This window comes from Squalius cephalus (genome assembly GCF_949319135.1).
Source record: "Squalius cephalus genome assembly, chromosome: 10".
Taxonomy (NCBI): domain Eukaryota; kingdom Metazoa; phylum Chordata; class Actinopteri; order Cypriniformes; family Leuciscidae; genus Squalius; species Squalius cephalus.
The window spans coordinates 16,333,479-16,359,425 of NC_137131.1; the positions used below are offsets into that span (position 1 = coordinate 16,333,479).

General features: G+C 36.5%; 1 protein-coding gene and 1 long non-coding RNA gene across 17 annotated transcripts in view; one reads left to right on the forward strand and one right to left on the reverse strand.

Moving 5' to 3' along the window:
* LOC307165763 (disks large homolog 1) overlaps nucleotides 1–25,947 on the reverse strand; it is a 116,979-nt gene that overhangs the window by 84,599 nt on the left and 6,433 nt on the right. For 2 of the 16 annotated variants that reach the window (XM_079883709.1, XM_079883708.1), the window contains exon 1: nucleotides 180–794. The exons of 13 other annotated variants lie outside the window; for them this stretch is intronic. In XM_079883709.1, coding sequence (XP_079739835.1) covers nucleotides 180–281 — 102 coding nt within the window. In that variant the 5' untranslated portion in view covers nucleotides 282–794. Of the gene's footprint in view, nucleotides 1–179; nucleotides 795–25,947 lie in introns of those variants that run through there. One more of the 16 variants, XM_079883707.1, reaches the window with a different exon arrangement.
* On the forward strand, nucleotides 748–6,891 carry LOC307165773. The gene is made up of 3 exons (XR_013822540.1): nucleotides 748–823; nucleotides 3,189–3,328; nucleotides 6,357–6,891. It is a non-coding gene; the product is annotated as an uncharacterized lncRNA (long non-coding RNA).

Consider the following 25,947-nt stretch of genomic DNA (forward strand, 5'->3'; position numbering starts at 1 on the left):
AGAGTGTAACCTGCAGCATATGTTCAGATCTTAACCCACTAAAGGTGTCATCAACAAAATGATCCTCAGTGTGAGAAGACAATTAGCATGGGATGAGTCCAGGGACCATTTAAGCAACTAGGTTTAAGCAACTGTCGCTCATGCATCTTTCTGATAAATCTATCAAAACAATCCCCTACCTTGCATCCAAACATAAGTGAGATGGTGCTGTTGGTGCATGCTACTTTACAGTGGCACAACATTGGCGAAAAGCAATCCAAGTTTTTGATGCTGGGAGACATTCTGCGCCGGGGCACTTCAATCCATCAGCGATTGAGGTGCCCGCCAATTGCTTCCACTAGCTCTGCCCGCTGCCTGCTCTTGACGGGCACCCTCATCTCTCGGCTCGGTCCGTGGAAAGGGGAGTAGAAGCAGCGACGTGGTGCCTTCATCCAGCGAGCCCTTGTCAGTTGAGTCCACCGCTCTTCCGTCCTATCTCTTCGCTTGACTTGACTCAATCGGTCCGGCAGATTAAAGCGGTCCTGAAGAGAGCTGTACTTGCGAGAGCTCTGGAGGAGCCATGCTGCCTGCCGTGACCAGGGGGTGTTGCGGTGGGAGAAGGAGGAGGAGCAGGAGGAGGGTTAAAGGGCAGCGGAGTGCACGGGGTCTCGTGTCACAACGCGAGGGACTCTCCGCGATCCATCAGCGCTGCTGCGCTTCCACCTACTGCAAAGGAACTGCTGCCATGACTCGGAGGAAAGAGGAGCAGGCTCGGACGGTCTCTCACTCAACTATCCAAACAAGACGCACCGAGCGGTGCAAGAGAGAGAGCGAGAGAGGAGAGGTAAGCAGACTGGAGGGGGAGGGGCGAGCAATAGCATCGAGCTTATTACACAGTTCACTAGAGAGAAACTGAAGAGTTTTTAAACCGAAGGTTGCAGCATTCAGACCAGGGAAGGGGATCGAAATTATCTAGGCCATTTGGAGGTGAAAGGGAGGGACACATAACGCTTTCTCAACAAATTTACAATCACAAGGACAACAGAGAAGGAAAGATACTGAATCAAACGGCAGCTAGTATGACCTCTGATGTGCAGTTATGAAACCTGATCTCAAACAGCAACATGTCAGTTAAAAATCCAAAGATCTGAAACAGATGACAATAGTTCATCACACACAAGGATGCTTCATTTCCATGGCGGATAAATAACTAGAACCAATTGTTTTCTAGAGTTAAAACAAAGTTCTAAAAATGTACTTGTGAATTAAGAAAATATTTTCACATTTTATCTGTCTGTAGCCTAATATGAGTAATATTCATGTCTGCATCACTATAGTGTGTTCTGGAGAAATAATACATAAAACTTCAGGCATCCTAGATGCTAATTTTCCCACAGAGGTAAAAGTAGTTTGAAGAAATATGCATGTCAAATATAAGTCATGACCAAAGAATTACTGAGGTGCTTGGTTTAAAGAGAGTGTGACAACCCTAAAAGGCTGCATGATTTGGGGGAAATATTGAATTCAGATTTTTCTGATAAAAATTGCAATTTCAAGGACTGCAAAATAATATTAATAATAATATTAATAATTATTATTATTATTATTATTATTATTTACTGAAGACTCAAGGATATGCGTGTAGAATCTGGTTTATTTCCTTTTTGCTGCTAAACAGTATGTGATTAGTTGGGAGAACATAATGCACTGTATTCACTGTATGGATATTTGCATATTTGAGTATTCTCTGCATTCATGAGAATCAGATCTGGCCCAAAGTCTTCAGTAAATAAAAATATTCAACAAAATAAAAAAAGGAGTATTTCAGAAAAATAATAATACAATAATCATTTTATTTAAAAAATGTATTTTGCAGAAACCCGCAGGGAACCCTTAAGTCTACAGTTTTGTTGACAATAGCCAGTTTATAAGCACTCATTACAAGTTTGGGAGGATAGTTGGTGCATGTTGCATTCCCAATTGCACATTATAAGCAACCCAAAACTCAAGATGCAGAAATGACTTTACTTAGAACAGAGACGCGCTGAAACACCGAATTATGAGCTGCTCGCGTACAAGAGAACATAGTGCACCGCTTCACTCTGAAACACACAGTGCATATATTTAATTAATTAAATTGCAGCTTTTGGGATTGGATAAATCGCACTAAACCATATCGCAATATTGGTTTTATTCCAATTAATTTTTCATTTTAGTCATGCAGCCCTACCTAAAAACCTTTTTGGCTGACAATGTACATCAAAGTGATCAAACCAAAGGCAAAGCAGAATGCCACGGACATGTTGCTGCTTGAAAAAAAAAATCTTGTCCTATCTGTAAAAAAGAATGGCCAATAGATACCATTAAATCTTAATTTTGTAAATTATGAGGCATTGGTATAGCAGCCTGTAATAAATCGGAGTGTGATCGTTTCTCCTCTGCCCCTCCTCCCTCCTCCCTCCTGCCACACTACATCATTTGAACTGTTACATCATCAGAGTGCAGGGAGGCATGCAGATCCCAGACTACTACAGCACAAACACACACTCAACCTCTCTACTACAAACAAAATCTGCATTTGTTGCAGGACATGGCAGCTTCATCTGGCTACTGGAGGAAAATCAGAAAAATCAACCTCTTCCATGTATAATAGTAGTAGTAGTAGTAGTAGTAGTAGTAAATTCTATAGTACTTTTCTTTTCTTTTTTTCATGCAATGTGACCACCTGAAAACTGGGAACTAAACAGGATATGCATTAATGTGTTCACAGAATTCCACTCATATTAACGGCCGACACATCGTAAAGATAAGATCCATTGCTTCTCTGGTAAAAATATTTCTGTGTTTTTTAATGCATTAAGAACAGAAACACTATCCATCATCCAATCCTATCTTCAACAAAGTGATTTAATCTGGCAGTGTGACATTGGTGATATATACAATGACTTTTGGAGGAGTTCCGATCCAGAAAAAATTATTCATCCAAGGCTGAGGCTTATTAACTTCTAAATCAATCCCTCCCGCTGAGAGTTTCAAGGAGAAAAGGACGACGTGTACGTAAATCCATAAACTTGGCTTGGTGTTGAAGCATTTCTTCAAGCAAAAGTTTGTGTATTGCTGTGTGCTCAGCAGTTTCTGTGAGAACAATGAGGACGTCTCCCTATAAATTGTGTACGCAGGCTGATGCTAATCATTTGACTGCTTTGCAGAAGCTCTCAGAGAATATCTAGATGGTAGACTGCTGAATTCCCATGATACCATCAAAGAATCAGATACCAGTAAGACTGAAACGGTGTGTGCCGAGAACCATGTCCATGAAGCGGAGAGAAACTCGTCTCTCATTGGCCAGGTGAGTCTTTGTTCCAAGAACTTCCAACATTCATTTATGCTGAAATTTGTCTTTCAGTACCTGGATGCCATAAAGAGAAAAGCCTATGTGATGACATGGTGGGAAAAGTTAAAAACTACAAAAGTTATCAAGGTTATGACAGATATGGTAATATACCATATGGAATATGGTCCCATAGCTCAGAAAATTCAGAGATAATTTAAAGGTGAAGGTGACATTTTACAAGTCTGAAGTGTCCATCATTATAATCAGTCTATGATATTATAATATACAATTATAAATATTTATATATGTAAATAGCCACTTTGAAATGATTTTAACAAATAAATGGCAAGTACCACAAATAAATGTGAAATTTTGAAGTCCACAGTAGTCGATTGTCGAGTTCACGCGCATAGGTTTAGTACCTATGATCACGCGCGTGAACTCGACAATCGACTACTGTGGACTTCGACCGAAAACAGGATGTAAATACAGGTATGTGCGCTGGCTGAATTAACATCACTTTTATTCATATCTTTCACATCTACTGCAGTCAGATTCACCCGTGTTCACTCTGAAGGAATCACTCACAATGGCTGGGCACTTGTAATGACACATCAAGGATGTTAAGAGGCTAAAAGCAGGTTTAAAACTTGCCCCATTGAAGTCAACAAAGTGCAAATTTTAAAAAGAGGATAACACGGTGTAGGCAACACCGATTTTTGTCGTTGTTCTCTATACTGACAGCACTCCAAATTTACAAAAAAATGAGCTCAATGTTAAAATTGACCGGAGTTCTCCTTTAAGTTTAATTACAGTAGGAGTTCATTTTTAATCGTGTATTTGGTTTGGAGTATCTGCACTCTGTGGACTTAAGTGTTATGATGACACACAGTGGTCAGATATTAGTGTCGGACAGAAAAAGCACAGTTCAGAAAGAGGAACAGAAATGCGCTCATCAAACAATGTACCATCTAATATTCATGTACATGGTACATGAATATTGTAATTCTACAGTTCCGTGGTATTTCTAAATAATACTCAGTGAGACACTAAGTACTTTTCTTTAAGGAATCCAGGTGACAGGCCATTTATCTTCTCTATCATATCCTACAAAGAATGTCTGGAGGAGCTGAAGTGATGAAACCAGTCTGAAACAATCCAATTATGTTACAGCTTTGACATTAATGAAACAGAAGACAGGGAGATGTAATACATAAATAATATATGTAGCATTAAGCTGGACAAGGAGCATGTAAATATTTAAGATAGAGATGTGCAAAATTACATATTTTCAAAATCAATTAGTCAGCGAGTTGCCGGAGCGACTAGTCGATTAATCAGTCTCATGGAGGCTCAGTCTGTATAATTAGGGTGTTGAGTTCACCAGACGAGATTCTTACAAGACATTTACATGATGCTTCTTGCATAAAAAATAAAAAACCTAGATGGAGCGCAATGGAACAGAACAGAACTCAGGGTCTCAAGACTCATTTTTAAAAGTTTACACACAGTCTTAAACACAACAGCATGGTGGAAAGGTCAAACAACATGAATAGACTATAGTTAGTTGGTCATGATTGACCATATGCAAAAAAAAAAAAAAAAAAAATTTTTTTATATATATATATATATATATATATATATATATATATATATATATATAATAATAATAATAATAATAATACACAGACTGGTAATACTTTACAATAAGGCTCTGTGTGTAAGATTATTCAATTTATTCGTTTTTAATAAAATTTAATGAAATTATCAACACTTTACCAGTATTTATTAATGTATATTAATAGTATTATATGCATTTAGTAATAATTATTTTAACATTTCAAGTTGTACGAATGAACTAACATTACTGTATTATGAGTAAACATGAATTAATAATTTGAAAAAAGTAAATGTATAACTACAAATTAATTTTGATTAATAAATTGTTCTTCATTACAGGGTTAGATAAACTGAAATAAAAAAAAATATATATATATATATATATATATATATATAAATAATAACTATAATAATATTAATAATAAAATAACTATTTTATTTCAACTTGTTGTCAAAGCAATGTCTCATTTTCATTTAGTTTTACTTGATATATTCAAATAACAAAAACAAAAATGAATAAAATTATATAGGCATTTAAAAAATATATAAATAATAATAATAATAATAATAATAATAATAATAATAATAATAATAACAACAACAATAATAATGACAATAATGACAAAAAGAAACAACACAATTACTAAAACTTTAAACTGAAAACAGAAAAAATTAAAATAAACCAATTAAAAATATTAATTAAAAACTAGTATCTCAGTGATACTATAACTATTGTGCATAATATATAAAATATAATAACACTTTGCATTTTTAAGATGTCTTCGGAAAAATGTAACACCAGAAATAAAAAAATAAAGTGTGCTAGAAAAGCATAAAGACGCAAAAAAAAAAAAAAATGGATCATGAAGAACATTTGTACCAACTCAACAGTCTCATTATTAACCTCAAGGGTAGACCATCTGTCAACTACATTCAAAAAAAGACTGCAGCTCAGCAAGCAGCGAGATGTGAAGAAACCAACTCTTCAAAACAGTACATTTAAACAGAAAGACATCCTGTTCCCAAACCTTGTTAAAAAGGCAAATAATTTCAAATCTGCACTTAATAATGAATATATACGGCTGTTAAAAATAGGTACACTGATGACACTAGCACTGTGGCATTTGACAGTGGCTGCAGGGATGCGTTCTCAGCAGGAAATCATTAAGATTGACAGTTGTCAGGCTTCTTAGAATAACTGAGCCGCACTTAAGCCTGTTAACACTCCGGTACGGGATATACCTCGCAGGGGAAATACCTCACGGGTTCATTTAAGGCCATCTAACTGGAAACATCATGAGAGTCCCACACTTTTAGGAACATAGATGTGATGAAAGTAGTGGTCTGTCTTTCATGACGAAAACTAGATTATTCAGCCCAGCAAGTAATAGGCTTCTCATGCCCTCTCTTCTTTGATTTCCAGCCCACAGCAAGGTATAGAGTATGTTTAGGCCCTGTCTGCATGACTGACTCTTCCACACGGACGGTCCCACCCTCCCCGATCTGCAATCTGTCACACAGACGAACTGTTGCTTCTTCACAGCCACGTGGGAGCTCTCTGGGATAGCCCTGGTAACCTATGGCGACAGCTCTGGAGGTATCACTGATATAAAGGCCTCTTTCTTTCCTACCATGCACAAAGAGCTTCGGTTTCACTTCTGGAAGAAGATGAGGAACTCCCCTCTGTGGTCAAAACGTGAAGCACAGAATCATTTTGACGATATACGACTTGTTTCTCACCGAGAAATGCAATGAATGACATTAACAAACAACGCTTATTAATTAACCCGTGCCATAGTTTTTTATGATGGCTTCAATAATTCTGCAAATGGCAGAAACAATGCCTCGTCAAATAAAAAAATAAAAAAATCACATTTGAAAAGATAATGAACAAAATCTATGAATATTACAAAAAAAGTCAAACAAACACAGGCAAAACAAACACAACAGCCTTGATAATACATTAACAATAATAATAGTTATTATGATATAAATCAATATAATAATAATAATAATAATAATAATAATGGTATGAAGAAAACAACAGTTAGTAGTAACAAATAAATGCTACAAGAAATGTGCATTTAATTGTATTATTGTAGTTATTTTTAAAGGAATGTAAAAAGCTTAAAATGCATTTTAATGTTATTTAGTTTTAATAAATAGCATGTTAATATACATTTTTAATAGTGTAAGATAAATGAAAATGTAACTACAAACAAACAAACAAATAATTTGGGGTCTCATTCCCTTATAATTGTAAATAAATATCACATCATTCTCACATTACAAGCAAATCTCATTGCTTTTTTAGCAATGGTGTAAAAATTAAACAAAACGTTCTTTCTCAGGTGACTTCTCTAAAGTAGTGTGGCTCTACTACCATTCACAAAGTCAGTTCACGCAGCAACACATACAGTACTGTGCACCGCCATTCTTGAATTTAGAGCAGCAGCGTTTCAACTTCTGAGATCAGAAAGATTCAGATTTTATTTACGGTTTACTCTAAACTTGACCAGAACGCAACCTGTGTTTTTCCCCCACCAAAAAACTATTTCCTGGTTTCACTAGATACAGCAGAGGGCAGTGTTAAATTACTTAGACACTCAAGGATGAGAATATAAAAAAAAAGTAGGGTTTTGTCTGTGATCACATGAAAGACTTGAATAAGGTACCGCACACATTTCTAAATAATCTGAAAAAGGTTTTGGGGCCAGATTCACAAAACATTTATAAGAATAACATTCTTCTTAACTGCTATTTTCTTCTAATTTTTGTAATACTTTATATTCCCAAAAAATATAAGAAGGTTCACATCTTTATTCTTAAGATTGTTGAAATTAATCTACATAAAAATCATCGTAAACAACTTAGGATAACCTGCAACTTGTCATAAATCCCCAAAAGTAAGATCAATTTATTGGGTTGTTTCAAATTATTGTCATTAAGCAATATTTCAACATAACACCGGCTACATATAATATTACCACTACTAGGAATGTGCACGAATATATTGACAGCAGTGCTCAATGTAAACAATGATCTGTCATGATTATGCGTGATGTGACTTCTTGCTAAATTCAGTAACAACTTTACAAAAACCAAGTCAAATAGACAAATGAATGCAACAGACAACTCCATCTTGAGACAAACTCTTTAAAAATGACTTAAACATCAAGTGCTGAACTCCTGTCAAGTCAGTTGAAAATAGAGTGTACACGTATGATTATTACAGTAATCTGCAGGCCGCTCAAAAGACGAAACATTCTTATGAACTTCTTAAAAGTTATCTTATTAATAGTAAGATTTCTTAACTTCTTTCTTAAATGATAACTGTAACAAAAAGACCCTAGGTTGCATTTTGGTGAATCTACCCAAAGCAAACTTTTGTTTAAAAGCATGATTAGAATGGAAACACGGCACTTTTAAGTTTGACCATATTTTCGTTTTCGGTCAAATTGCCTTTTGAATGGGAGTGCTTGGGGCACTACTATGATAGCATCAAAAATCGCTATTTTTAAAACACTAAGAAGGCTCGACACAACATGAAACTTTGCTCGAAGTATCACCAGGGGCTCTACACATGAACTCGAGCATTGAGAACATTGTTTGTGTACACAGAGTTTACTAAAAAGAAAGATTTTGTCCGCCGGCATTTTGACAGTCAAAAATAGTCGATCTCCGAATGCAACGTAACAGGGAGGAGTGTAAAGATGGAAAGCTCCTAAAGCTTAGTTCCATATAAATTCACAGATAATTTGTTGTTTTGTAGTGAAAATCAATATTGACCTTGTTTTTGAAAAAGGATGCTCATATAAGAAGCAATACTAAAATTCACAGTCAGTTCATTCGCATTCGGAGATCGGCTATTTTTGACTGTCAGAATGCCGGCGGACACAGCTACAGTGAGTTGTTCAAAATCTTTCTTTTTAGTAAACTCTGTGTACACAAACAATGTTCTCAATGCTCGAGTTCATGTGTAGAGCCCCTGGTGATACTTCAAGCAAAGTTTCATGTTGTGTCGAGCCTTCTTAGTTTTTTAAAAATAGCGATTTTTGATGCTATCATAGTTGTGCCCCAAGCACTCCCATTCAAAAGGCAATTTGACCGAAAACGAAAATACGGTCAAACTTAAAAGTTGCATTTGCATTCTAATTATGCTTTTAAACGAAAGTTTGCCTCGGGTAGGTTAACGAAAAGACCCTAGGTTGCATTTTGGCGACAGATTTCCTTTAAAGAGATTTTCGTGACTCCGGCGACTGTATTGTTAAATTCAAATCAGTATCAATACCTTTATCTATTCTTTAACTCTTAAACGACACGTTGTCTCTCTGTCTATAAACATGAAGGGATTACATAGCTTACAGGTGGTGACCTATGAGAGCTCAAGCTGACTCATGACTCCTTCATATCACCTCCAGCCCTTCCTGCCGCCCACACCGAGCAAAACCACGCTGACACCACTCCATCAGTCCAGCCCACAGTGCCATGAGCTCTCAGCAGGCAGAGACACATCACCGTTCTGCAACCACTTCAAACACAGAGTTTGACATTGAAAGAAATCAGAATAAAACGATTGCTGCTAGGATCACAACATCAACTCCAAATGTACAGCCACTAAATTGTCTAAATGACCCTTGCAGCTGATTTCCAAGCTTTGCTAGTTTCATATTGTTTCACCACATAGGTTCTGTATTACAATATATGAATTACAATATATTACAATAAATGAATACAGAAAAAAACCTCAAAATAAATAGGTCATATCCAGTGTTGGGGAAAGTTACTTTTAAAAGTACTGTTACAATTACTGGTTACTCGCTAAAAAAAAGTAACTTGTTACTTTTATGTTATGTTACTTTTTATGGAAAGTAATGCGTTAAAGGTCCCGTATTATGCCCCTTTTCGCAAGATGTAAAATAAGTCTCTGATGTCCCCAGAGTGTGTATGTGAAGTTTTAGCTCAAAATACCCAACAGATCATTTTTTACAGCATGTTTAAATTGTCATTTTTTGGGGCTCAGAAAAACGCGCTGTTTTAGTGTGTGCCCTTTAAATGCAAATGAGCTGCTGCTGGACGGCACAGGGGGCGGAGCTTCATGAGCTCCCACTCAGTCTCTCAGGACAATTTCATCTCACGGAATGATGATAATATCAGAAACTCTCAGTAACGGTGTTCATTTCGACCCGGAGTCGGACAATAATGCCTACAGAGTCAGAGTGCTGTATGGAGACGGAACAGGTATAGTTAGTGTAATTACGGTTATAACGTATTTGTCATCTGCTTGTATGTATCCACTATTAATAGCCTACAAGTCTGCTGTTTCGAACCAGGTCCGAATGATGATCAAACATATACTGATGAGTTTAATAAAGTTTATTGTACATCACACAAAAGATGAAGCGTCAGTTTTACTTCAGAAAATCACAGAAAGAGCTGAGTAAACACAGTACGTTATAAGAAGTGCGCAAGTACATAAACGAATTTCGGTAGAGTTGAGGGAGCATTTTCTTTAAAAACAAAATAATTCCACCTCGTCTTGGCTGCCTCAGATTTCGGGAGTAAATAGAGAGAGCTATGTGGATTAATACATCCAGCCACACAACACCTACAACACTTGGGAGACATTCTCGTCAGTGCAGCAGCTGTGAACACGATCAGGGCGGGTCTATGTTAGAACGGCAGTGTCTGTCAACACTCGTGGGCGGGGCCTGTGCTTAGTGACGTCACTAAAACAGCATTCTGAAAACAGGTCGTTGGGAGACACTGCTGATGATTTATGGGGATTAATAAAAAAGGAGTGAGTGGATTTTTATCACTATTGGCTGGTTGTGTACACACACTGCCAACACACATTTATGTCCAAACAGCATGCAAAAGTGAATTTTGCATAATACGGGACCTTTAAGTTACTTCTGCATTTCTAACCTGGCTGAAGATTGCTCTCTTCCAAGCCTTGCCAGTGTGTGAGTGTGAGTGTGAGTGTGTGTGTTTTACTCAGAAGTGTTTAATGCAGTAATGCATTCAACAACACAGCCTACAGCATACACAAGATCAAAAGATCTCTAAAAATTACAGGTTATATTACCTACCCTACAACCCTTTATATTGAAAGTAATGCATTTTGTTACTTTTGTACTTTTTTTGGTGGGTAGTCTATGGTCTAGAAGTTGCAATTTAGAAGTTTATTTGAAAATAAAACTACATGAAGAAAATTCACTGACCATTGTGATAATAAAGAGTGCAATGTAGAGTGCTAAAAAGAGACCTTAAGTCATTCTGAAATTAGATAATTGTCAATGAAAATAGAATCAATTTCTCCTAGTTTATAATATTAGATAGATAATGCTTGTTTAATATTTTGTGCATAATTATTAGCAAGATAATTTTAATGCAGTAGTTTGATGCAACATGTTTAAGCAAATTAAACTGAAAAGTAACTTTAAAAAAAAAAAGTAACTCAAATATTAATGTGTACATTTATAAAGTACATGTTACTTGTAATCGTTACACCAACAGTGGTTGTGAATATTTAAATTGATTTGTTTATTTATTTATGTAGTGTATTAAGCAGAATAATATAGTCAGCTGGTCATTATCGCAAAATAAAATACATTATCCTCGATATACTGATGAGATTATAAAAAAGATATTCAAATTCTAAAAAACGGTTAAATGCAGTTGAACATCATTTATGGTTTCACTGACGCCACAATATAACGGCCCTATAATCATAGTTTACAAATCCAGGGGAACTGACAGGAAACTCCTTAAAATAGAGCTGCTTCAGTTGACTAAAATATATACTGAATCCCCTTTCTAATGTGGTGTGGAGATAACCACAAATTTTTTTTTAGAAAGTTGATGTCCCAATGCATCTCCTTATGGGAAGAATAAGTAAAAGTGAATAAAACGGTCCAAATGCAGCACTACATATTACTTTTCTCACACTCTTAGGTTTTTAGCCTGACCACAAGAATTTCCTCAACACAGGATGGCCCAATGGCAGAGGGCCGGTGTGAGAGTTTCAGGCCAGTGCTGTATCTTACATTCTTTAATGCCTTCCAAATGTAGAAAAAGCACAAAATAGGGGCAATGTCCCACTGGGTCAATAGAAAAAAAAATCCTTACTGTTGAGCCCAGTTATAAAACATTGATGTCCTGAAAAAATAATAACTAGATCATTCTGTCTCCTCTACATATGATTAAGTCACTCATATTTTTACACTTACCACAGAAGCAAGCTGTTAAACCTGTCATGATCAAGAGGAAATGACATTTCATCACATATCCTGAAAAACAGTTTGTCCTGGAAACTAGATTTCTGATTGTCATTAAAAGTGCATGCTTGATTTGATCAGTCGCTTTATTAAATGTTCTCTGAATCTCAAAGTGATATTCAAAATCTATTTACTTTGGGCCAGTAAATACATGAACCTTCCTTGTTATTAACAAATCCCTCATATTCAATAAAACATCAAACACAGACATATCAAAATGATGATGAATGGTTTGTGGTTTGATGATGAAACAAGTTGCAGAGCTGAAAAAAGCAGCACGTTGGGCCAGACCCAGGGAAACACACCCTGCTATGACATGTGACACTGGGAGGACATGGAGCACGATGCAATAACTCAGAGCAAATCACAGGACAGACAAGACAGGCAGTTGAGGGATTTGGATTTGTCTAGGCATGGGACATTCCAAAAATGGATGTGCAAATCTACACATTTTCACAACTGACTAGTGGGCGTGTTGTCTGACCACTTGTTGGTTTTAAAGACCTTTATAATAAGCCTGATTTAGCATCCACTGCACCAGCGTTACTTTATTATGACTGGGATACTATTATATTAACTGTTTATTATTTTGTTGTGTGCTTGTCATTTTTATGTTATTTTTTTGTCTACATACTTTAGTTTTAGTATAATGGCTGTAATTAAATAGGTTTACTTTCTTATATTTTATAATGTGCACATAACACAAATAACCTGCCAACCTCATCCTCTGTAGATTGTATTGGCTGACAATTTGTTCTTGTATCCACTACAAGGTACTAAAATTTGTTTATTCATTATTTGTTTGGGCACGAAGCTCCCGTTCCACCACATCCCAAAGATGCTCTATTGGGTTGAGATCTGGTGACTGTGGGGGCCATTTTAGTACAGTGAACTCATTGTCATGTTCAAGAAACCAATTTAAAATGATTCGAGCTTTGTGACATGGTGCATTATCCTGCTGGAAGTAGCCATCAGAGGATGGGTACATGGTGGTCATAAAGGGATGGACATAGTCAGAAACAATGCTCAGGTAGGCCGTGGCATTTAAACGATCCCCAATTGGCACTAAGGGGCCTAAAGTGTGCCAAGAAAACATCCCCCACACCATTTCACCACCACCACCAGCCTGCACAGTGGTAACAAGGCATGATGGATCCATGTTCTCATTCTGTTTACGCCAAATTCTGACTCTACCATCTGAATGTCTCAACAGAAATCGAGACTCATCAGACCAGGCAACATTTTCCAGTCTTCAACTGTCCAATTTTGGTGAGCTTGTGCAAATTGTAGCCTCTTTTTCCTATTTGTAGTGGAGGTGAGTGGTACCCGGTGGGGTCTTCTGCTGTTGTAGCCCATCCGCCTCAAGGTTGTGCGTGTTGTGGCTTCACAAATGCTTTGCTGCATACCTCGGTTGTAACGAGTGGTTATTTCAGTCAAAGTTGCTCTTCTATCAGCTTGAATCAGTCGGCCCATTCTCCTCTGACCTCTAGCATCAACAAGGCATTTTCGCCCACAGGACTGCCGCATACTGGATGTTTTTCCCTTTTCACACCATTCTTTGTAAACCCTAGAAATGGTTGTGTGTGAAAATCCCAGTAACTGAGCAGATTGTGAAATACTCAGACCGGCCCGTCTGGCACCAACAACCATGCCACGCTCAAAATTGCTTAAATCACCTTTCTTTCCCATTCTGACATTCAGTTTGGAGTTCAGGAGATTGTCTTGACCAGGACCACACCCCTAAATGCATTGAAGCAACTGCCATGTGATTTGTTTATTATATAATTGCATTAATGAGAAATTGAACAGGTGTTCCTAATAATCCTTTAGGTGAGTGTTTATTATATATATATATATATATATATATATATATATATATATATATATATATATATATATATATATATATATATATATATATATATATATATATATATATATATATATATATATATATATATAATATAAATATAAATATAATATATATAATATATGTTTATTATATATATATATTAACCTGCCATTTAAAATAAAATACTACATTCAAGGAGGAGCTAATAAAAATTCAGTGAGTCAATCTGACTGGTCATTTCAGCTACAGTTGTGAGAGCTGCAAAATAAATTCTGAATGGCTGCACATAATGCTCCTGACAGAATCAATGCCCTGGCTGTATGCATTATTCACTGACTCAAAGGAAACCAGAAGATGATGAATATAACTCCAAGTAGATCCTGGCATCTCAGTGACCAAGGAACACGTTATACATGTTACATAACAGGCCAGTCAGATTTATTATGTACAATACCATTCAAAAGTTTGGAGTCGTTATGATGTTTATTTTTCTTCTTCTTTTTTTTTTTTTGTTTTTTTTCTTCAAGTCTCTTATGCCCACTAATGCTGCATTTATTTGATAAAAAATACAGTAAAAACAGTAATGTTGTGAAATATTATTACAATATAAAATATCTTTTATATTTTAATATATTTTAAATTGTAATTTATTCATGTGATGGCAAAGCAGAATTAAAAGCTCCAGTTACTCCAGTCTTCAGAGTCATATATTCTTTAAAAATCATTCAAATATTCTGATTTGGTGCTCAAGAAACATTTCTTTATTATTATTAAACCAATATTGAAACCAGTTGAGCTGTTTAATATTTTAGTGGAAAGTGAAACCATTATTTTTTTTACTGAGCCCAGACTTTTGAACACCACAACATGTTTCCCTCAACACTCAGTCCACCCTTTCTTCTAAACTCTCGTCTTCCATCACAATCATGTAGTCCTGCCCCAGCAATTCCCCAAGCTGTGTAATGTATACTCACATATATATTACAGTAATGTAAATCAGTCTTAGCACAGTATATCACCAGTGTTGCCAAGTTTTGCTAGAGAAATAAGCGATCTGGTCTGAAAAAACAAGCCCAAAATGAGCGACCCCGGGTTTTGGGGGGTGGGGTCTGCAGAGGGCGCCAACCGGTCTGCCACAACAACAGATAAATGCTTTCTCTCGCACATTCAAGTGGGCAAATAAAGCAATCTGCGAACAGAAGTGGTGTATTTCTAAAAACAAGCCCAGTCGCATATGAGCGGACTTGGCAACTCTGTGCATCACCCCTGTGCAGCTGTATTTCTGGAGAGTTTGTGTGAAGTCCCCTGAGAGTGACTTCAAGGACTGTGGTGATGCTTAAAATATGCAATGTACAATGGCCAGCAGCATAAAACAAGCTGACAGTCTTACTCTACATACTCACACACTGACAGGTAATTTATTTGTCTCAGACCGGCGGGGTCACACTTAGGGGTGGGCAGCCGCCTCCAGCTACACCGCAGGTGTCTCATTAGATTGCCTGTGCTGCCTTGTCAACTCCACTGGAGTTAAACTATAAGAGTACAGCAATAGCACAACACAGACTACACAGTACTGTGTCTTTTTCCTGTCTCTGGTCCAGCAGAGTACAACTTCATCAGGACATGACTTGTTCTTACTTTAGTGGTAATAGAACTTGATTGATTGCACCAAGTCCTAGTTTAAAATTTAAAGGGATATGACATAAGAAATCACATTTTCAGATTTACATGCACTATAAAAACATACTGTACAGGGCTTGACATTAAGTCTTTTCATAAGTAAACATTTACTTGTCAGAGTAAAAAAGTTGCTTGTCTAGATTTTTTTTGTTTTTATAAATATAATTTATTCTGAAGCAATATTCTCATCAGTGTTCAATCAGCTTTGATATATTTAAATCTGCATAGTGTAATATATGCACCTTTAAAGGGAGCATAAAAGCACCTTTGAAAGCACCTTTTTATAGGCAGTACGTTGTTAACTGAGTTGTGTGTGTGTGTGCGCTGCAGTAATTTGTTTAGATTTCTCCTCGAGAGGCTGTGCGAGCCTCAACAGAGCAACCTTGTTACCGTCAGTAATACATTTATTATCCACTATCGATCACAACTTGAAATAAATGTAATAAAATCAGAATCATTCTCTCGTTTGAGTGATTCTCTAGTTATTTTTTTGTTATTGCCGTTCTAATTAGGCTACTTGTCCCTTCAGAAAAATCCACTTGTCCCGGCGGACAAGCGTTAATGTCGAGCCCTGCTGTAGGTTTCAGACATAAAACAAAACATTTCACTGCAAAAAGAGCATTTTTTTAAACTCATTTCAAAAACTCCACCATCTCTTAAACAAATCATCAACCACACTTATGGCGTTTTTCCACTGCATGGTACGCTTCGTTAACACTTCTGTTGAGGTTCCAAGCGTGCCGTACCAATACTAAAATGTGACGTGAAAACACTACAGATCACTGATTGGTCAGAGAGAATTGTCACTACCAGCGTCATTGGATTTGCAACATGAGACACCAACCTGCTAGATTTAAATATTAAGTACCAGCCACCGCAGTATTATTTATTCGCAAAATTTTTTTTAAACGACTTGCTTGAAAAAAGAAAAAAATAAACTTGAAAAAAGAAGGTCAGTAGACGAGGTGCAGACGTTCCTCTCATTGGTAGCCGAGGAGCGGATCCAGCGAGAGCTGAATGGGGTGACCAGGAAAGAAAATGTTTTTCAGCAACTATAACAATCAGCCTATAATCCCACCCATTTTGAAGCGGTACTACACTGCAGTGGAAAAGCGAAGCGAGCAGCGCCGTACCATGCAGGGATAAAACGCCATTATACACTCACCTAAAGGATTATTAGGAACACCATACTAATACTGTGTTTGACCCCTTTCGCCTTCAGAACTGCCTTAATTCTACGTGGCATTGATTCAACAAGGTGCTGAAAGCATTCTTTAGAAATGTTGGCCCATATTGATAGGATAGCATCTTGCAGTTGATGGAGATTTGTGGGATGCACATCCAGGGCACGAAGCTCCCGTTCCACCACATCCCAAAGATGCTCTATTGGGTTGAGATCTGGTGACTGTGGGGGCCATTTTAGTACAGTGAACTCATTGTCATGTTCAAGAAACCAATTTGAAATGATTCGAGCTTTGTGACATGGTGCATTATCCTGCTGGAAGTAGCCATCAGAGGATGGGTACATGGTGGTGATAAAGGGATGGACATGGTCAGAAACAATGCTCAGGTAGGCCATGGCATTTAAACGATGCCCAATTGGCACTAAGAGGCCTAAAGTGTGCCAAGAAAACATCCCCCACACCATTACACCACCACCACCAGCCTGCACAGTGGTAACAAGGCATGATGGATCCATGTTCTCTTTCTGTTTACGCCAAATTCTGACTCTACCATCTGAATGTCTCAACAGAAATCGAGACTCATCAGACCAGGCAACATTTTTCCAGTCTTCAACTGTCCAATTTTGGTGAGCTCGTACAAATTGTAGCCTCTTTTTCCTATTTGTAGTGGAGATGAGTGGTACCCGGTGGGGTCTTCTGCTGTTGTAGCCCATCCGCCTCAAGGTTGTGCGTCTTGTGGCTTCACAAATGCTTTGCTGCATACCTCGGTTGTAACGAGGGGTTATTTCAGTCAAAGTTGCTCTTCTATCAGCTTGAATCAGTCGGCCCATTCTCCCCTGACCTCTAGCATCAACAAGGCATTTTCGCCCACAGGACTGCCGCATACTGGATGTTTTTCCCTTTTCACACCATTCTTTGTAAACCCTAGAAATGGTTGTGCGTGAAAATCCCAGTAACTGAGCAGATTGTGAAATACTCAGACCGGCCCGTCTGGCACCAACAACCATGCCACGCTCAAAATTGCTTAAATCACCTTTCTTTCCCATTCTGACATTCAGTTTGGAGTTCAGGAGATTGTCTTGACCAGGACCACACCCCTAAATGCATTGAAGCAACTGCCATGTGATTGGTTGATTAGATAATTGCATTAATGAGAAATTGAACAGGTGTTCCTAATAATCCTTTAGGTGAGTGTATAAAAGGTGAGCAGTGAGGTTATAAGCTGAGAGATGCAATGTAATTAGCCAATCATAATCAAGAGGGCGATTACTGATGAGTCTTAAAGACAGAGCACCAAAACGGAGCGTTTCTAACAAAGCCACAATAAAGGTGGAAAACATTTTGCAAATATACAACTATTTTGAGTGCAAAAAAAATCGAATGCTATAAGGGAACCTCAGGAGCACATGAAAGCTATAATAAGAAGGAATGTCATAACCACTTTGATTGGGTCTTTTTGCAGTTGTTGTTAGCATGTTAAATGCAGATTGTTACCAACTACTTTCAAATGGAAAGCAGCTAAAGCCTGCTCGAAAAGTTAACTTAAATGAACATTTGTGTATGAACATTGGTTTAGGCTAAGCTAATAAATATGCTAAATTAGTATGCTCATATAACATTTCATGTAAAAAAGTTAAAAAAGTTTGGATGACATTAAATGAGTACTCTTCTATGTTTGATTAGCAATCATTTTAAGTGTTTTCAGACATCAGAATCATTTTTGGATCAGTGGTTGGACTCAGTTCAAAGAGGCTGACTGAACCATTCATAACAACAGGTATGCATTTTCATTACACAGTATACCTTCATACTTAAAGAATGCACTACATGGCCAAGAAACAAGTTCTTCACCGAATTCAGTACACTAGCAGCATTCAAAAGTTTAAGTCTGTAAGATTTTTTAAATGTTCCAGAAAAACATTAAATAAAAGCTTTTTTTTTTTTTAAAAAAAACAGTAAAATTGCCAAATGTTATAATAATTTTAATACGTTTTAAAATGTCATTTATTCCTGTTACGGCAAATTTGAATTTTCACCATCTATGTAGCCATTATTCTTTATTGAATCGTCAGTGTCACATGATCCTTCAGAAATCTGATTTGGTGATTAAGAACCATTATAAATGTTACAAAAACAGTTGTGCTGCTTAATATTTTTTTGTGGAAAACGTTTTTTTTTTTTTTTTTTTTTTACAAGATGAATTTGATGAATAGAAAGTTCAAAAGAACAGCATTTATTTGAAATAAAATAGTAACAATGTAAGTCTTTACTGACACTTTTGATCAACTTAATGCATTCTTGCTGAATAATTCTCATTATAATAAGTTCTTACTGTAATAAGTAATAATTATTTCTTAAAAAAAAAAAAAAAAAAAATCATACTGACCCCATAATTTTGAACGATAGTGTACAATATCATAAATCAGATGCAGTTTGTGTCTAGCGGTTTTATAGCTAAGTGTTTGACCATCTCTGTACGTTTACTATGTTTGTGGAAATAGTGTTCCACAAGAGCAACAAATAGTGCTTCCTCAGTCCAAACTCAGGCAGACAGCCAACAGCATGATAGTCAAGACATAGCAGCTGGGGGTCTCACTGCACCAGACTAGATCTCCCCAAACGCGTCACCCACTCGGCAAGCTCACCACAGCGTACATGAAAGACAGATGAGAGAAAGAATGGGGACACAGAGTACCGCATGTAGTCACAAGAGTGAGATGAAGTCAGAGAACGCAAATGCTGGATGATCACATTCACCCTTCAAACCACTGCATAGCCAAAACACAAATATCAAGATGAGTCGTATATAAACACAAATATCAAGATGAATCGTATATAAACACAAATGGAGAAAAAAAAGAAAGAAAGAAAAAAAAAAGCTGAAAAATCAAAAAAAAAAAAAAATTAGCAACAGCATTCAGCACTAATGTGTGTATGTGGGGGCAGTGAGAAATCCAGTGGAAGTGAATGGGAAGTGACTCATTAAGCGTGGAAGTGTGAGTGCAGAACTCACACACAGCGCCGCCGGCTCCCACCTGCTTTCACCCCAGCAGCTCTAGACACCGACACACACACACACACACACACACACACGCGCATCACCTCGCTGACCTCTGTGACCCCTGCTGACATCACCACAACAGTACAACCACACTGTATGAAATCTCAGTTCAACCACAGCGACACAACAAGGCACTGCCAAATGTTCATATTCAGGACAGAACACACAAGACGCTTCATACATTTTTCAGGTGATATAGCATTAGTTATGAGGACAATCTTTAACATTGAATAATTTCAGAATGGGCTTGTGTTTGAGAATGCAAATGTACAACTTATAAGAATGTGAGTTTGTGCTATATTTTCAGCTGACAGTCTTTCCTGCTGAAAGAAATAGGCTGTTAGAGGCAGGACTCGTGTAAAACCTCTGATCATACTTCTAAAGAGACCTACATTCAGAAGAACGAGACACAGAGCTTCAAACTGGAACAAACAGCAACATCACTTTCTCCTCATGGTGCCACTTGCCCAAATTTCCGGAAAAATCACTAATATTCCCATCGTCAGTTATTTTTAATTCACAGTTAGACATAACTGTAATAAGATATAATTCTTAACAACAAGATTTGTACAATAGTTGCTTCATTTGTACAGTATATATATAGCCCATTATTATATTTGAAATGGACCCCAAGTCTTTGAATGTCTAAAGAGTCTTTAAATCTCTTCGTTTCACATAGCCTATAGAGTACACAACATCCACATTTACATGGTCCACACGAAAATACTAAACGGGATAACCAAACCAAGCAATATTTATCTCTATAAACGGCACTCAAAGACAAAAAAAATAACAACAGCATAACACATGAGCAATTATTTTTAAAAGCAAGATACTTTACATTCTGTCCCGCATCTGAATCCTCCATTTAGTCGGGGACGTCCTCTCCAGTCTTCAACGAATTACACCACGCAATGACCTCGAGTAAAGCAACTGCTCATTAACACTTCCACAGCTTACTCTTGTAGCAAATGTATTTCAGCTGACCAAGACAAAGATCAAATTCTCGCACAGTCAAAAATAGGTCTTTCCAAAGACAATTAAGGGATAAATGCTAAGCTACTTAGAGCTTAAAGGGTGAGCCAAGGCTGAAATTTTACTCTAACAACTTATAGGAACAATAATAAAGCATACAACTCAAAAACTGTAACTTCATACATGCATTTAATTTGTATCACAAAGTCCTATTTATTTATTGTAAATGAGTATACTATACAAGTTAAGAATGGTTTGTCAACAGCACTCTTAAGACCCCCTAAGTAGGTGTGGAAGACCACTAAGAACATAAGAACATCTCTGAACACACATACTAAGCTACTGAAGTTAATTAAATCACAGCTTGAATAAAATCTTTAAAAAAGTTCCAGAAATGTTTCATCATTGACAGAAAATTCAAAACACATCTGCAAAACACAATCTTGAAAACCAAGAGAACACAAATAAACCCCAGCCAGAGCCCTGAGAAATCTCAAAATCCACAAATCCCAGGATAATGTGAGTTTTGATGGTTATCCATAAAAATTATATTTGTGCAGGTCCACAACTATTTCAGGAATTTGTTGATGGAACACATTAGCTTAAAATAGAATAGAATTATAGTTTGTCAAAACAGGTTGATTTAATCAGTTAGGCGTCAAGCTAACAAGATGATGATGATAAGAGTTTGAAATTAAAGTTTTTCTTTGCTTACTCTGTAGACATTCTAACTGAAAACTCCATCTCCTTTTTTTTTTTGTTTAGCTGATGCCAATGATAGAAACCAGAGCGGACAATATAAAGCCAATAAGTATGATATTTTTAATTAAAAAGAGTAAATAGCACATGCTGCAATTACATTTTTTTACTTAATTAGAAATAAATAATTAAAAAATGTATCAATATGAAATAATAACTTTAACTTAAAAAAATCTGTAAAATAAACAGACCTTCTGTAATCCTATTGTAGTATTCTCACAAATAAAGAAATTCCTAAAACATGAATAAAAAGGAAGTTATATTTACATTTTCTCAAAAAAGACCAACTAATGGTAATTTTACATTACAGCACCGTGAATATGACGTACTCTTTGGTTCAGTGGGGTTCTTGACTCAATAAGGATCAATTTCCTTAATGACTGCATAATACTTTCATGTTTAACTGGTTATTTCAATTTTTCTATTGATAAAGTATGTTTACCAGCTGCTTAATTCATAAAATTTGGTTAAAAATAAAATTGAAACTACACCCATAAAATGATCCCATGATGGAAACCCCTAAAGGCTCTACACATGAAGCGCCTGACAGAACCCTTTAATGTTCTATATAAAACCGCGGCCAATTGGATATAGTGCAGAATGGTTTGAAATCAAGGATGTAAAGTTTGTCACATGCGTGAGTCCAGTGACAGCAGAACTCCTGTCCACATACCATTCACACAGCTTGGACTAAGTCAAGCACAAAGGTTTTTATGCAAGCTACACATGCACCTCAGAGGATCTAACCTCTGGATTTGCTAAAGTATGTGAGATTTGTAGAATTAAATATTTATTATATTTAAAGAATTGCTTAAATTATATAAATGCATATTAGCTGAATTCTGATGGTATACGAGAAAGCAGTGTTTGCCCTTCAATTGCTAATAATAGTAAGAATTTATCAGAAAGAACTGTTAAACAAAGAAAACAAACTAAAGACAGATAATGGGAATAAAGAAATCCCATATAGGACACTTATACAGATGCCAATAATTAAAAATGCCATACACACATACATACATATATACATACATATATATACACATGCATACAATATATGACGCATACAAAGAAGTGAAAGGTATATAATTTTTCTTATTTCATTTGATTAAATGCTAATCAATTAGCAACCTTTATATAATGTGTTTTTCTGGATTTTTTAATTGATATTCTGTCTCTACCTGTTAAAATAAACCTACCATAAAAATTATAGACCCTTCATTTCTTTGTAAGTGGGCAAACTTGCAAAATCAGCAGGGAATCAAATAATTATTTCCCCCACTGTATATACACAATACATATACACATACATACACTGTATATATAGGGTATAAATAGATGCAAATTTTTAAATCACGATTAAATGCGATTAATCGTGAATAATTACTCACTTATCGTGAAATTAAGCATAACCCGTTTATCTTGTTTACCACATTTATTCTGTCATCATCTGCTATATCCAGCAAAGTAAATCATCAGATTGAAGGGTGATTTTTGCAAAACTATTTTCTGGGTAAAAAGAAACAACAAAAAACACCTTTTCAAGGTAAATATTCGTCTTCCCAAAAAAGGACACTTGGAGACACCCAAAAAAAAAAAAAAAAACATTACAGGAAAACCTTTTCAGAATTCACAGTGTACAATATGTGTACAGTACAACAGTTTACATTTTAGACAAGTCAAGTTGCGATACCGAACAGGACCACATGAACATCAGTGTGTCGAGAGCTTACTGTCCGACTCCTATGCGTCACCATAATTGTCTTTACCTACCCATCAAAAAGAAAACCAGCGTCTACCTGGTAAAGTTATCCAGCAAAGGACAGCAGTTTGTGAATCATCTGGCCATGGGATGGGATGTTTTGATGTTCAATTTAGTCTGTATTTCACACAGCACGATGCATGGGAGCTTGAATATCACAGAATATGACAGAGCTTGTGTTTTAAAGCAAAATGTACTGGAATGTATAATTCACTGGAAATACAAAGTAAGTCTCATACCATCTCTGATTGTTTGAATGAATTTGCTTACTGTATCATGGACTGAAAATTTTCCCGGAGTTTAGCAGCTTAAAATGATCAGAACGCAAACAGGTTAAAGGGTTAGATTAGAAATTTCTAATATAGAAGGGTTACAGGTGCTCGCAACATTGTAAATGCTCAGTGTGATACTTCCGACTTCTAGGCTGTATCCGAAATCGTAACATATACTCTATCCCCTATCCCATATCATTCACTATTCCCTATAGTAGTCCACTAATATAGTTCACTTGAGGGAGTGAATGAAAACGAATTTATTTGGCGCATGACTCTGACAGTGCACTATGGGTATTCTCTAGCCTTTGCACGTACATCGTTTGTACATCATTACGGTGTATTGAAGGACTGACTGACTGCACTTAACAACATCCACTATGGTTTCGGACACCACTACAAATGGCTGTCCTCTCAAATAGTGCCCTATTTAAGGGTTTAAGGGTTTAGGGGACAATTTCGGACACAGCTCCAGGTCATCTAACTGCATTACGTTAATGATGCAATTTCATGTGCTTCAGTAATTTATTTTGCGTTAAATCATTTTAACGTGTTAAGGATTTTGAATTAATCGCATAAGTTAACGCGTTAACGTTGACAGCCCTAATATATATAGGTTGACCACTACTTACAGTCTTGCCGTCCATGATTCCATGAAGAAACTTTAACATCCATGGACTCTTTCCATTTTTATTGAGGAAAAAAGGTTAATTGGATTATTCAAATCTTCTTCAAAGTTACAGCAAAGTTACTTCTTTATGAAACATTTCTTTGAGGAACCCAAATGGTTCTTCTATGGCATCACTGTGAAAACCCCCTTTTGAAACCTTTTTTTTTTTAATGACGACTGACTACATCAGGTTTTTCTCCCACCTCCAACGGAAAAAAAAAAAGCTAATTGACTGCATCTTTCTAAGATTGAATTCAGGACAGGACCTGACATATTTTAGTCATATCCACACCAGTCACATAAAACTGTGACACTCTCTGCAAACCATGCTTATTATGTTCTTCAAAGAGAGGTTCTTGAAAATGGCAAACCACTCAGTAAAAAGCGGGACTAAAATACATACTTACAACACTTACACTGCACACCCAATGACATTCTTGTAAAAAAAAAAAAAAATGCATGTGCAAAACCATGCACTGAATTTTAAATGTCATGATTTATCTAGAAAATAACTCTCGCCTTAATTAAGACCATGCAAAATGATCAAATCACAAATTCAACTTATAACTCCCATGGTAAATAAGTACCGAAAATCTATAACTGGTCATTTGTTTGTATGAGAACAGGAAAGTCTATGGAAGTTCAAGCATGCTAGATTTTAAAGGAGAGCCCTGGGTGATTTGCCCTCAGGTAGAGGGTTGGTCATGGCTGCCCATTTGCAGCAGCACAGATGTTCTGCTTTTGCCACTCCAGACAAATATAACGCACTCCAGATAGAAAAAGCATCTCTAAAGCAGCACATTACATAACCCTAAGTTTAGCATATTTCAAGTGCATGCCTGTCAGTGTTCAGACATTGCAAGTGTTCCACACTCTGCAAACATCCTCTTTACTTGCAAACCTGCGATAACTGTAGAATTCTAGAGGACTCTCTGGTGCAGGTGTGCGCTTAAACACACTTAGCCAGTTGAATAAATTCTGGTAATGGATAAAAACCAGTAGATTATGATCTCATTATGCTAATTTCTTTCAGTAATTACAGATGCCTGGGTTTTTAAAACACTTCAACATGCTGTTATGGTGGTGAGTGATCATAATTGGCATTAAATGATGAAAACAGCTTTATCTTTCAAACACCTTTTACAAATTCCACCCACTCGGAAGTACTCATATTCAAGTAGCCTAAGAACACCCTGAAATGAACCTAATTCTAGAGTGACAGACATTTGTGCCACACTGCCCTCGTCCCTAAATATTGTTTATGTTATACATATATATATATGAATGAATGAATGAATGAAACCTTTATTGCCCTGAGGGGAATTTGTTTAGCACTCAAGGGAGCCACATTGAACATTAACACAGATAACAGAGGATACAGTAAAACAAAACAAACAACAACAACACAGCAATGGTGGTGACATGCAATCATCAATCCATTAACTAAGATGAATCGATAAATAATTAAATAAATAAATAATCAATGGTAATATATATATATATATATATATATATATAT